At 47.0% G+C, this 13,547-nt stretch overlaps 2 protein-coding genes across 2 annotated transcripts in view; one reads left to right on the forward strand and one right to left on the reverse strand.

Moving 5' to 3' along the window:
* FFAR4 (free fatty acid receptor 4) overlaps window positions 1-1,699 on the forward strand; it is an 18,614-nt gene extending 16,915 nt beyond the window's left edge. The window contains exon 3 of the mRNA XM_040485889.1: window positions 1,022-1,699. Within this exon, the coding sequence (XP_040341823.1) occupies window positions 1,022-1,411 (390 nt within the window). The 3' untranslated portion in view covers window positions 1,412-1,699. The remainder of the gene's footprint in view (window positions 1-1,021) is intronic.
* A 3,554-nt stretch (window positions 1,700-5,253) lies between these two features.
* On the reverse strand, window positions 5,254-13,443 carry RBP4 (retinol binding protein 4). Its single transcript, XM_040486910.1, has 3 exons — window positions 13,359-13,443; window positions 7,284-7,496; window positions 5,254-5,291 (listed from the first exon to the last, which is right to left on the reverse strand). Exons 1-3 carry the CDS (start codon window positions 13,441-13,443, stop codon window positions 5,254-5,256), a joined length of 336 nt encoding a protein of 111 aa, XP_040342844.1.
* Between the last annotated feature and the right edge of the window lie 104 nt (window positions 13,444-13,547).

Below are 13,547 nucleotides of genomic sequence, written 5' to 3' on the forward strand. Positions count from 1 at the left end.
CTCTGCCCCTCCCCTGTTCATGCTCTGTCTCTCTCTGTCTCAAAAATAAATAAACGTTAAAAAAATTTTTTTTTAATAAAAAAATTTTTTTTAGTTTATTTATTTTGAGAGAGTGAGAATGAGTGGGGGAGGGCCTGGGGAGGGGGGGGGGAGAAACAGAATCCCAAACAGGCTCTGCACTGTCAGCACAGAGCCCGACGCGGGGCTCAATCTCACAAACCGCGAGATCATGACCTGAGTCGAAATCAAGAGTCAGACGCTCAACCGACGGAGCCACCCAGGTGCCCCGAACACATACTGCTTTTATACAGTTACTTACTTACCACTTTCAAAAAAAGCAATAATAGGGGAAATGCGTGTCTTGGCCTGTTTGGGCTGCCATAACAAAATGCCACAGATTGGGTGGCTTAAAAACAACAGGAGTTTATTTGTCACACTTGTGGAGGCTGGAGTTGAAGGCTAGGGTGCCAGCCCAGTCAGGTTCTGATGAGAGCCCTCTTCTGGCTGCAGACTGCCAGCTTCTTGCTGTCTTCACATGGTGGAAGGACTGAAGGAGCTGTCTTGGGACGTATCTCTTAAGGGCCCTATTCATGAAGGCTTTGTCCCCATAACCCAATGACCTCCCAAAGGCCCTGCCTCCTAATACCATAACCTTGGGGGTTAGTTCCACCATATGAATTTAGAGGGATGCATTCAGACCATAGCAATGTGCTTCCATTCACATATTTCTCTTCTAGACCATTCAGTTCAGCCTTTCCACTCCTCTGCATCAACTCTATTTACAATACGGATGGGGGCCGTATATCCAGGGGGCCAGCCAGGGGCCCTATTCCCCAGAGCATCCTAAGTATGGGCAGTTGCGAGGCCACTGAGACCGGCCCTCTCCACACAAATTTCCAAAGTTGCCCCAGGACAGCAGGGACGGCAGATTCCAACTCCTAGATGCTCTGTTCCTCCTCAGCCCAAATCCCCTACATCCTGCAGTAAATTGTGGCTCTGGCTTTGTTTTGTGTTCCTGCAGATCACAAAGGCATCAAGGAAAAGGCTCACGGTGAACCTGGCTTCCTCGGAGAGCCACCATATCCGCGTGTCCCAGCAGGACTTCCGACTCTTCCGTACCCTCTTCCTGCTCATGATCTCCTTCTTCATTATGTGGAGCCCCATCATCATCACCATCCTCCTCATCTTGATCCAGAATTTCAAGCAGGACCTAGTCATCTGGCCATCCCTCTTCTTCTGGGTGGTGGCCTTCACGTTTGCCAACTCAGCCCTGAACCCCATTCTCTATAACATGTCACTGTTTAGGAATGAATGGAGGAAAATTTTCCACTGCTTCTTCTACCCAGAAAAGGGAGCCATGTTTACAGATACATCTGTCAGAAGAAATGATCTGTCCGTTATTTCCAACTAATTAAATTTTTCTCTATAGGCAGAGTTTATCACCCTCTGGAAAGCTAGGATACACTTTCAAAGGGAGTTTATTTCCAGGACCATCATATCACTGTAGCCTGCTTTAAGAAAATGTAACCTATGCAAATACACATTTATAGCACCAGTAAATTAAGGGGTGATCATTCAGTATGACAATTTTACCCTTCATAAAAGGATTTGTTATGGGCTCCCTTTAAATATGAACTTTTTCCAGTGTGTTTGTAATATGATTGAGTTTAATAAATTTTTATTTATAGCTGTTCAGCAATCACATCTCTTACATATAAAGCCACACCATGCTGGTTTCTGGAGTGAGTCTTGCAAGTGATCTAATACTCAGGTTTCTCCCTGAAGGTTCACTACCACTGTAGGTCCCCACCCTGGACTTGCGAGGCCTCAAGACTATTCAATAATGTCAACAAAACTTGAGGAATTTCCAAAGAAATTCAAAAAAATTAAAGTGACTTTAGTTTTTCACTTATAAGAAATGAAATGCCATGTACCTCTTTAGGGGAAGCCATGTTATGGAATCAGAGAAGAGATAGAATGACTCAAATCATTAAGAGTGAGAGCGTAAGTGATTCCCTCCATGGATCCACCTGTCAGGTGCCTTTTAAGCCCATAGTGTGGCCAGTGTTCTTGGTGCTAGGAACACAGCGGTGAACCAGACAGCCATGGCTCATGCCCTTATGGGGCTTACTTACCTTCTATTTTGGGGGAGAAGCACTAAACAGAAATCAGTAAATAATATAGCATTATAGAGTGGATTCACATCATGAAGAAAATAGGACAGTGGTGGGGCACCTGGGTGGCTCAGTCAGTTAAGCGTCCAACATCAGCTCAGGTCATGATCTTACGGTTCATGAGTTTGAGTCCTGTGTCAGGCTCTGTTTTGACAGCTCAGAGCCTGAACCTGCTTCACATTCTGTGTCTCCCTCTCTCTCTGCCCCTTCCCTGCTCATGCTCATGCTCTGTCTCTGTCTCTCTCTCTCAAAAGTAAATAAACACGAAAAAAATTTTTAAATAGGACACTGATGGCAATTTGGATGGGATGGGGGGAGGGGTCTAGGAAGACCTTTCTGGGGTTGATATTTGGGCCAAAAGATAAACCACCAGAAAGAGCCAACCATCAGAATCCAGGGGAATAGGGCTTTGCAGACATTGTCAACACTGGTCCTGGTGCAAAGGGGCTGGTATACTTGCAGAACAGAAAGAAGACTGGTGTAGGCAAAGCAAACTATTGACTGATCTTCTTCTGTGTTACACACTGTTGTTGATGCCAGGACAGAGGGGTGCCCTGCTGGAGCCCATTGATTGAAACCAGAGAAGGGACAGGGCTGAACTATATTGGGCCTGGGAGGCCACATAGGGAGTTTATTCTGTGTTCAATGGGCAACCACTGGAGGTTTGCAGTTGGAGACTGATATGACCTAATATCTATTTTTAAATATTACTCTGGCTGATGTGCAAAGGATGGACTTTGAAGAGCAAGAATAAAAATGTGACAAATTAGGTGGCTGCTGAGGTAGAAAAAAAATGGGAAGTCAGAGGTGGATGGCCTTAGTAGGGGGTTGTGAGATAAGATCTTGGGACTACTTTGGGAAGGCAGAGTAAGCCCGATTTACTGACGGACAGGATGTAGAACATGAGGGAAAGAGAGGATTCGAAGGTGACTCGTGGATGAACAATGATTGGATGAGCCAGCAGGCCAGAAAAATGGGGAAAGACTAGGAGAAGAATGGGGGATGAGAGAGCCAGGAGTTTCATTTGGGGATAAATTTGAGATCCCAATGAGATCCAATGGAAAGTAGGCAGTTGGAGGCAGGGATGGGGAACTTGGGCCCAAAGATACAACATTAGGAGAAATCACATTGTGTTTACAGGTCTCCATTTTTATGAATTATCTCTGCGACAAAGAGGCGGTGGAGGGGGGAGGGGAGAAACAAGAGCCAAAGAGATCCCAGGGATATGCCATCACTTGCAGTCTGGGCAATGGCAGGACCGCACAAGAGCTCGGGTGCTGGCACACAGTAGGTGTTCAACAAATCTTTGTTGCAGAGTAAATCAGTGTCATTGGTTGCCATTGTTTACAAAGTTTATTGAGTAACTTGCTTCCGAAGGAAGATTTATGGTGATCACAAGCTTGAGAACAAGAGGACAAGGATCTTTTGTTCATCTTTGGTTGACAGATTTGGTAAATTAAAGCTGTCTTTTGATGTGATGTGTGGCTACGTTATGGGTGTCTGGCATCATCAGACTGAAGATGAAGAGCCCAGTTCTGACACCTGTTGTTCCGTGTGAACGACAGGCAGGGACTACCCCTACGGGGTTACCTGTCATCTGCCTCTTTGATGGGAGAACACACAGTGAAGTGGTGGACCCGGAAGCCCCTTTTGGCTCTGTGATATGCCAGCCCCCAAGCAGAGATCTCTACACATATGTGCCCTTCCCCCCCTCCAGACCCAGTTCATGAACATCAGTCTGGCATCATCTCCGGGGCTTGCACAGTTCCTGAGTGGTCTAACTGAACCCTCACTGCACCCTATCAAGCAGATACTATTTCCCCATATTTCACAAGAGAAGAGTGAGGCTCAGAAAAGTCACATAACCAGCTCCAAATCACACAGCTACAACATATCTAAGCTGGATTTTGACTTAAAACCAAGACTCTGGTGCCAAAGCCTTGATGCCTTTTCCAAATAAGAAACTGAAGTTCCTGGGAGCTCCTGGGAAATGAAGGCAAATGGCTCTGAATGAGGTTAGGCATTGTGTTCACAAGTGCTACTAACCGTGTGGGACACTGGTGTTCCATTCCAGCCCCACTATTTCTATCCCAGCTAGCCTCTTTCCGGCACTCCAGTAGGGGGCGCCATGATCTTCCCACAGATCTCTTCCAGGGCCCCCTCTCCTAACTCCCCCAGGGAAGCCCACAGCAACCTGTCCCTCAATATTTTGGCCATGCCTGAAATAAGAACTAAATTAAGCAGCACCTGGGTGACTCAGTCGGTTAAGCATCTGACTTCGCTTCAGGTCACGATCTTGCAGTTTGTGGGTATGAGCCCTGCATCAGGCTCTGTGCTGACAGCTCTGAGCCTGGAGCCTGCTTTGGATTCTGTGTCTCCTCCTCTCTCTGCCCCTTCCCTGCTCGTGCTCTTTCTCTCTCTCAATAATAAGTAAACATTAAAAAAAAAAATAGAAGTAAATTAAGTGCTAGAAATAATGAAGGGTTGGTGGTGAGCCCACCATCCTACCTACCTCATGAACCTTGGGTACATTGAGGCCTTGGGCTCGCTGGCCTGGCCTACCAACACTCACCTCTTTTGGCCTCAGTGCCTTAGCCAGGCTAGTAGTTAAGGCCTTTCTCACTTAATGGGGAAATCCGTTTTTTTCAGGAAGTCAAGAGAAGCCACAGTCATTAATAATGGAGATTGGGCACTAGAACAGGCCAAAAGTCATGAAGAGCTGGGAGACAAGAGCCCCTCCTGGTATATTAAAGCACACCGTACCCAACCATCTGCAGGACTTCTCACTTTGACACAGACACAACACAAATAAAAACCCAGATCACAGCAAACCGGTGACTATATTTTAATAAATCAAAGTCTGGAATCCTAAGCCTCAAACGATTCCTTAGGACACTCCAGGAAGGCAGACATTCATTCGAGTGCAGATTCACTTATCACCTCATATGTTTTTATGTGTACTAAGGTTCCATGTTGGCTGAGGGGAGGGGAGCAGAGGAGGGAAACTAAACTCCTAAGGTAAGACAGAGTTGAAGGCTGAGTGAGTTAATGGGAACTTTTCCAATGAAACTCCACGTTGCTACAAAATGTTTTGTTCTGATTTGCCATCACAGTAACCTGAAATACAGAAAACAAAGTCAATGACAGAAAGTTGGACCCAATGTTAAAGGTACATGGGGTATGTCAGGATGGCCTTAGGGCTCAGCTTTATTCAAATGTTTCTTGTAGGGTTACAGCTAGACGTGGCAGTAATTCATCTGTAGTTCATTGGCATCCTTAAGGCTTTCTGAAATCCTTTGAATTTCTCCGGGGGCAAGAGAGAGGCGACAGCATAGGAGCTGCTGTTTTAAAGTTTTCCTTTTACGTGCCTTAAATTGCCTCACTGAATCTTTTCTTTTAAAAAATTTTTAGTGGGTTTTTTTTTTTTTTTTTTTTTGAGAGAGAGAGAGAGACAGAGTGCAAGTTAGGGAGGGGCAGAGAGAGAGAGGGAGACACAGAATCTGAAGAAGCTCCAGCCTCCCAGCTGTCAGCACAGGGCTCAACATGGGGCTCAAACTCAACAACCATGAGATCATGACCTGAGCCAAAGTTGAAGGCTTAACTGACTGAGCCACCCAGGTGCCCTGCCTCACTGCATTTCAAAGGATTGGGAGCATATCCTCCTATCTCAGTAAGTGGAGGCCAAATCAGCCTGGCCTCAGTCACTCTGTGGGTGGTTCTATAGAATGTCCACCATGTCCTCTGTCATGTGTCAGCAGGCGGTTCTACAAGGAGGGTCGGGGTCACAGAACAACCATGGTTTGCATCCAACTCAATTACCTGTGGGAGGTTTGGGGCAACCTGTGTAATCTTTCATAGCCTGAGTTTTCTCATCTGTAGAATGTGGATCATGAGAGTATCTACTTCATGAGGTGTCTCTGAGGATTAAGTGACATAATTCAGGGAAAGGGCTTGGTGTGGGGCCTGGCTGTGGTGAGATCCTTTGCGCACCCTCCATTTAGGCTGCCCCCAGGGTAGAGCATCAAAATCTTATTTTTTAATGTGTTTGGTTTAGGTTCATATCTGTTTGGTGTGGCATGGGCCAGCTAGTTAGATGACTGATGGAGGAGTTCAGTTCTGTTCTCTTTTTCTACATGTTAACATTACCCTATTTGGATTTTGAAACTCAGTTTCCTGTGGGAGTGAGTGTCATTTCAAAATAGACTGCACACTTTCCTCCAAAATGTTACTGGTTTTTAAAGCAAGATCAGACAGGGGTAGTGCTCGCTTAGGCAGCACATATGCTAAAAAAAAAAGATCAGATAAGAGTAACATCTATAAAAAGATTCAACGATTGTTCTGGGGAATCTCAAAAAACATAAGTGAGGAAAACCAGCTAGTCAATTTCATGGCACTCTAGTTCCATATGAAGAAAAAGAGCATTTGTTGAAATGGTTCTGTTTCAAACTTGCTATGGCGAGGTCTCTCTTTAACTTATAAAAGAATTGTTTTTATTTATTTTTGAGAGAGAGAGAGAGAGAGAGAGAGGCAGAGTGTGAGTGGGGAAGGGACAGAGAAAGAGGGAGACACAGAATCCGAAGCAGGCTCCAGGCTCTGAGCTGTCAGCACAGACCCCGACGCAGGGCTCAAACTCACTAGCCTTGAGATCACGACCTGAGCTGAAGTCGGATGCTTAGCCAACGGAGCCATCCAGGCACCCCTCTCTTTAACTTTGGCAGCAATGGCCATTATTTGCTGCCTGGCTCTTCACTGGGGCTACTGACTCCCTAAACAATGTTAATTTTGTCAAAATGGTTTTTTGGGCAGTGTAGCCACACAGACTGGGCCTAGGGTAGCAGATATAAAGGAAGAGCCTGTCCTCTGCAGTTTGATTTAATTAAAAGTGCCAGGGTTTTGGAAAAGGGCTTTTGCCCATCCCTCCTGAAACAGCCCCATGATAAGGCCAGTGAAAGATCTGGTCAAGAAGGACCAAACTGGGCCCAACAGGGCTCCTGAGACTCCGTTTTCTCTCGCTGGCAGAAGCACCGTATTTCACTGGCCTGTGGCCCAAACTCACTGCCCACTGACCCCTCAGGAGAGTGTGCAGTGCCCTGACCCTCACCCACTCACCGTTGTGAACAATCAGCCTGTACTGCCTGGCCAGGCACAGCTCATCCTGTCTCTGCCGCACGATTTTCTGCACGTCCGGGGGAAGGCCGTTGGGGTCGCGGGCAAACACGAAGGAGTAGCTGTCAGCGCAGGTGCCGTCAAGGTTCAGGAGACGGCAGGAGTACTGCACCGCGTAGGTGTCATAGTCGGTGTCGATGATCCAGTGGTCATCATCTGCAAGCCAGAAAGCCACACTGCCAGTGCCGCTCCCTCAGCCAACTCAGGTGCCAGGGAAACTGACGAGCAGGCTCAAGAAACTGGTGACTTCCTGAAACTGGTTTTATTTCATTAGGAAACAGGAGACTACAGAGAATTCTGATGGCTTTTACAAAGCTGGGAAAATGAGAAAGCCTTTGTTCTCCTTTGCAGAAAAGAACCCTGGAGTTGAGGGCGTGGGGGGCCGCGTTCACTTCAACGATTATCTCCCACCCTGACAATAAATGTGACTGTATCTATCCAAAGAACCACAGAGAACGTGGGCCCATCGAAAACCACAAAATAGACCTTTCTACTGGTGTCTTCTCCATCCATTTTCTAACAATGTCTGTGCCTTTGTGGCTGATGTCTTCTCGCTGCCCTGCTGCCCCCCGATCCACTGGAGGATGCCATTCTGATGATCCCCTTCACGGCTTTTCTGCTTCACCCTAATTCTGGCTTAGAAACCTGACATGCTTCTTCATGCTGGCAAAAGAGAGTAATTTTTGTGTTGAGGACACAAGGTGCCCACCCTCTGACATCACATATTCATTCTTAGAAGCTTGTATTTTTCAGATCTCCCCTGACAGAGGCAGAGCTGAGCCCTTCAAGAATTTAGATTTTGTTTAGCCCTAAGGCTGGGAGGTAATAAGCCATGAAGAAGTGTACACAAAGTGGTATAAATGTCAACAAAGGCAGGATGAGAAATAACATTAATAAGAATGTATGTTTGAGAGATTTGGACTGGGGAAACCACAATGAATGCTCAGGTTTACCTGAATACCTTATATTTGGTAAAAAGTGCCACATCTCCAGGGTGCCTGGGTGGCTCACTTGGTTAAGCATCCAACTCTTGATTTCAGTTCAGATCATGATCTCACAGTTCATGGGATCAAGCCCTGTGCTGGGCTCCATGCTGACAGCTCAGAGCCTGCTTGGGATTCTCTCTCTCCCTCTCTCTGCCTCTCCTGTGTGCACGGGCATGCTCTCTCTCTCTCAAGATACCTAAATAAACTTTTTAAAAAGGAACAAAATTTTAAAAATAAAACTTTTTTAAAAAGTGCCACATCTCTACTTAATTTAACATTCTCATTAACATGTAGCCATGGCTAGGACTTTCTGAGCAATTAATTATGCATCAGTCACTGTGTAAACAACTATTCCTCCCGTCTACCCAAAAGTCCACACTGTTATTCCTATTTTACAGATGAGGAAACTGAGGTACAGAGAAACTAAATAATTTACCCAAGATCACAAAGAGCAGGACAGAGCTGGAGCCCACAGGCCTAACATCTACACCACATTAATTCCAGGCAGTAGGTAACTTGGGGAAAGAGGGGACAAGAAACAAGAAACGAAAAGCCTCTGTGTCTCCATCTCCTTCCTGCCCAAGCCGTGAAGCAGGTGACGGTCCCTGTTCTATGTTGGTTCCATATGAGAGGAATGCAGAGGAACCTGGGTCCCCCGGCCTCAGAAAGCATAGGGGGACCTCTACTACCCACCTAAGCCACCTCAGGGTGTGCCTCTCGGCTCGGAGAACCCTGAGAGTGCCAGCTGAAGAGGGCTTCAGTGTGAATCCAGACCCACAGGACAGTGTGAATCCAGACCCGCAGGACAGCTTCAGTGTGAATCCAGACCCACAGTTCAGCTCACTCCAGGCTCTCCAGGAGGAACAGTGAGCCACTGCTGTACCTCCAGGCTTTCCCACGGGACAGGGTCCGAGGCCACAGGTGAGGGTGCCCAGACACAGGAGCTGGGCCAGGAACAGAAGCCATGGGGCCGCCTGCTGGGCCTCACCCTGACCAGGGCCTTCCCTCACTGGCTCCCCAGCCTCTGGGCAAAGTCTTCTTCCTCTGCAAATGAAGTCATTTCTTCCCTGGTGATGGGGCTCAGTGTGTCTGTCAGAGGTGCCCCAGCGGCCAAGCCCTCAGACACAAATGTGCTCTCCTTTGAAATGCTGCCCCAATTCGAGATCGAGGCAGCTGTCAGCTCAGCAAATCTGCAGCTTAATTTTGTTTTTCCAAGATTGTTGCCAGAATGTGAATTCTGACTTAAGAACTAAATAGTTTTCAATGCTTGGTTTTAAGAAAATTGACTACTGTTCTTGACTTTTTTTTTTTTTTTTTTTTAAAAGGCCTAAGTTGGTTTGGTTTATCTCCAGGTTCTTTTTGGCTAAATAGTTCAAAGAAGAAGAATTTAAATCCTAACAATCCTTGCCAGATTCTCCCTCCTAAGGCAAGAGATGAACTGCCTGAGCGCCACTTGAAAGAATAAACTTGGTCCTCCAGCCTCCTCCCTCCCAGCAGCCGGGGGTGGGTCACCCTGTAGAGCCAGAATCCCCCAGACATTTCTGGATAGTAGCTGTCTGCATGCAACAGAGCTGGGGAGGGAGAGTGATCAAGGCAGCGGCCATATGGCCAGGAGCCCCCGCAGCTGCCTCTATACTGTACCCACACGGACGGGTTTAGAGGTTTTAACTAAATGCCATTCCAAAAAACAAAGAAAACACTCAGTAGACGGAGCTGTCTCGGTGACCTGGTTCCCTTGCAGATCTGTTGCTCAGTGCAGTGGGCCAGGAACAGGTCCCTTCAGCATCCTACACCTGTGTCCTCCCATCATCGAAAGTGAACACACAGGTGAAAAGCTCCCTCCAGTTCTCGGTCTAATAGTCCAGTAGAGCCGGATGGTGGGTGTGATGCTATTTCTAATTGCCCCCCCACCCCCCACCAAAGTCCAGCAGGCCCTGACAGAGTGAATGGAGTCTGAGACCTTGAAACCTGAGTAAGCAAAGATAATCTTTGGATTGAATTATCTAGAGCAGTTTCTCAAACTTCACTGTGCAGAAGGAGCATACCTAAGGACCATACCAAAACTGCCAACTCTGGGGCCCGACCCCAAGAGTTTCTGATTCAGAAAGTCTGGGTTTGAGCTCACAAGTCTGCACTTTTAACAAGCACCCAGCTGATCCAGGCGTAGGTGGTCTGGGGACCCAGGTTTCAAGAACTGATGTACATAACATTGCTATGTAGCCTGCACAGGCTCCTTTACCAGCAGAGTGACAGACTTTATCTGGAAGACAGACAAAAGAGAGTCTTTGTCCAGGTCTTTCAGGAATGGTCCGAAACAATAATGACCAAAGCTGATATTTTCTGAGCACTCATTATGCATCAGGTTAAGCATTTTTCATGCATTACCTTAATTTGTCCTTCCAACAATCTTATGAAATAGGAACTATTCTTTACCCCCATTTCTGTTAAGGAAATCAAAGTTCAGAGAGGCTAGTCAATGGTAAAGCCTACATTCCACCGAGATCGGTTGATGATGGCATTCCTTAACCCCTGAGACGCCCTGTTTGCTGCTGGCAGAGCTGGGGCAGAAGGAGGCCAGGACAGAGCACGCCCAAGGCTGGGGCAGCAAGCCGTGTTGGGGTCTGCTGACACTGACACTTAATATTCAACTTGAGAGATTTACTGTATTTATTTTTAAAATAACATGACAACAAATTTAGCGAGCCTTTGTTCCTGAGCTATTTTCTCTGCATAAGTGTACCTCGTTTTAAACACATCTGTTTGGTGAAATGCAGCATGTGAAGAGGGGGAGAGACTAAGAACGCAGGTCACTCTCTGAGGCTTCAGACCCTCCTGACCAAGTCAGGGTTTAATACCAGACCAAGATCAAGGAAGAAAGAAATTGGCACAAGGAGAGATGGTAGAGTTTGTAAAAGCCCCCCACCTCCCCAGGCCCCAAAGCATGTAAGATACAGGAAGGTAGAAACAACAAATCATACGGTCTGTGGGACACTTAGAAAACACTGGGGCAGCTCATGCCCTGGGCAAAGAAGTATCACTAAGTACCACTAAGTAGCCACGTGGCCCTGGGCTAGTCACTTCTCTAAAAGATACCTCAGTTTCTTCACTTGTAAAATGAGAGGCTTGAACTGATGGTCTCTGTGGGACCTCCCATCCCGTGCCCAGAAGATGAAATGCCTGGGGAGAAAATGAAGCACTAATAATCTACACTTGCAGAGAACACACATCTCAGGCATTTTTCTAACTTTCTGCAGGTCAACTCACTGCATCCACAGAAGACAACTCCATGAGGCAAGGGCTATGATCACCTCCTTTTGTAGAGGAGGAAACTGAGGCACTGACAGGATAAGGAACACACTTGAGTTCCCACAGGTAGTGGGTGAAGTTAGGATTTGAACTCAGGCAGTCTAACTTTTAAACCCGGCAGGCTTGGGGCGCCTGGGTGGCTCAGTCGGTTAAGCGTCCGACTTCAGCTCAGGTCATGATCTCACGGTCCGTGAGTTTGAGCCCCACGTCGGGCTCTGGGCTGATGGCTCAGAGCCTGGAGCCTGCTTCCCTCCCTCTTCTGTGTCTCCCTCTCTCTCTGCCCCTCCCCTGTTCATGCTCTGTCTCTCTGTCTCAAAAATAAATAAATGTTAAAAAAAAAAAAAAAAAGTTAAACCACTATCCAGCACTGCTTCTTTCCTGAAAGGGAATCTCACAAGGAACTGAATTCTGAGCCTTCCATATTGTAGTCATCTCACTGAATATCTATAGCCATCGCTTTAAAGATTTTAAGTTTCTTTTGTTTTTGTTTTTTTGCCTCCAGATGAAATCCTAGGTAGAATCTCAACCTACCAGAGGTAAAAGCAAGACTAATCTGGTTTGGTAGCAAAGGAGGGGGTAGGACACAAGAGGCAAACCCCACCTCCTCATCGGGTTCTCTCCCACTCTTCCCAAATGCACTACCAGCAGAATCCTAGTTCTTTCCAGAGTGGATCTCAAAATGCAACAGAGCATTATGTGTTCACGTTTACTAACAATTAGTAATCTTGTACCCCCAGTATTGATTTTTGTAATTCATTACCAGAAACGCATATCTTTCACACTAAATGAATCACTCTAGAAAGTTTTGCTGCATTATTTAAAATACTTTTTTACTACTTACCTGGGAGTTGGAATCCCTGGCTTTTGACACTGGCTCCCACAAACTTGTATGACCGTGGGCAAATCAATACTTTCTCTTGGTCTCAGTTTATTCATCTGTATATTGAACCCCCTTTGTAGGGGTAACTCCCTAAGATCCCATGATATGTCCCCCTTGGCCTGCATTATTTCCTGGGTACCAAATGGCTTCCAGATGTGAAATTTAAGAGAAATGGAAAGAAAGTCAAAAAGGCAGGTAAATGTTGTGTTCTTATGATCCGCCTAGACTTTAGGATGTTTTTCTGAGTCTTCAACACCCTGTCTGTCCCCCATTTGAGTTTTGGTGCTTGGGAGAAAGCAGAGAGATCAGTGCCACCCAGAATACTGTGCCTGGCTCAGAATCTCAGCATCTGCAGGCAGGGCACCCCGGAGTCAGCCTACCCTATGCACAGTGCTCCCCACATCCTTGGATAAAGGTCTCCCAGCCTCTGCTGGGGCCCCAAGTAATCAAGCTGTCTCAGGGATTCAGCCCAATGAAATGGAGGAAATACAAAACCAGGGTGAATGGTGAGGTGGGATGGGTCTTGGGGAGGTGGGAAGTCTGAGCATGGAGAAGGCTACACACCTTGGCACAGTGGCTGGATAGGAAAATGGCAGAAGGAGGTCACCTAACAAGCCCAAAGTCCTTTTGAGCTTGGGCCAGGTTTTCTGAGCTGGAGATAGGGAAAGTGGGCAGGGAGGGGGCCTGGTCAGTCCCAATCTCACCTCCCCAACCTCAGGCCCTGCTCAGGGTTCCTGCCACTTACAGACCATTCTTTCCAAGGGTGCAGCCGAAGAAGAAACTCGGCTATCTGGCCAGGTATGACCCCCCATCCCCTGAGATGGTCCTACTGAACTGACTACTCACTTCCTTTCTGGAGAAAGGACGCTACGCCCCAATACTTCATCTTGAACTTAGCAGAGTCCTCAGTGTCTGTGAAGGTGCCCACCATGTCTGCGCACACGTCCCAATTACTGCAAAAGCCAAAGAGATCCTGAGCCAGGCCAACAAAGGGCTTCCTCCCACCATCCCACCCAGAGGCTGCCCCCCCCCCCC

This window comes from Herpailurus yagouaroundi, unplaced genomic scaffold (assembly GCF_014898765.1).
Source record: "Herpailurus yagouaroundi ecotype Mexico unplaced genomic scaffold, PumYag 163, whole genome shotgun sequence".
NCBI lineage: Eukaryota > Metazoa > Chordata > Mammalia > Carnivora > Felidae > Herpailurus > Herpailurus yagouaroundi.

What these genes read in the sequence shown, in the direction of transcription:
- RBP4 (XM_040486910.1), bottom strand. Translation starts at nt 13,443, where the DNA reads ATGGTGGGCACCTTCACAGACACTGAGGACTCTGCTAAGTTCAAGATG. An exon ending in GTCCTTTCTCCAGAAAGGAA is followed by an intron (nt 7,497 to 13,358) that starts GTGAGTAGTCAG and finishes TCTGGCTTGCAG; the next exon opens with ATGATGACCACTGGATCATC. An exon ending in CAGGCTGATTGTTCACAACG is followed by an intron (nt 5,292 to 7,283) that starts GTGAGTGGGTGA and finishes TCTGTATTTCAG; the next exon opens with GTTACTGTGATGGCAAATCA.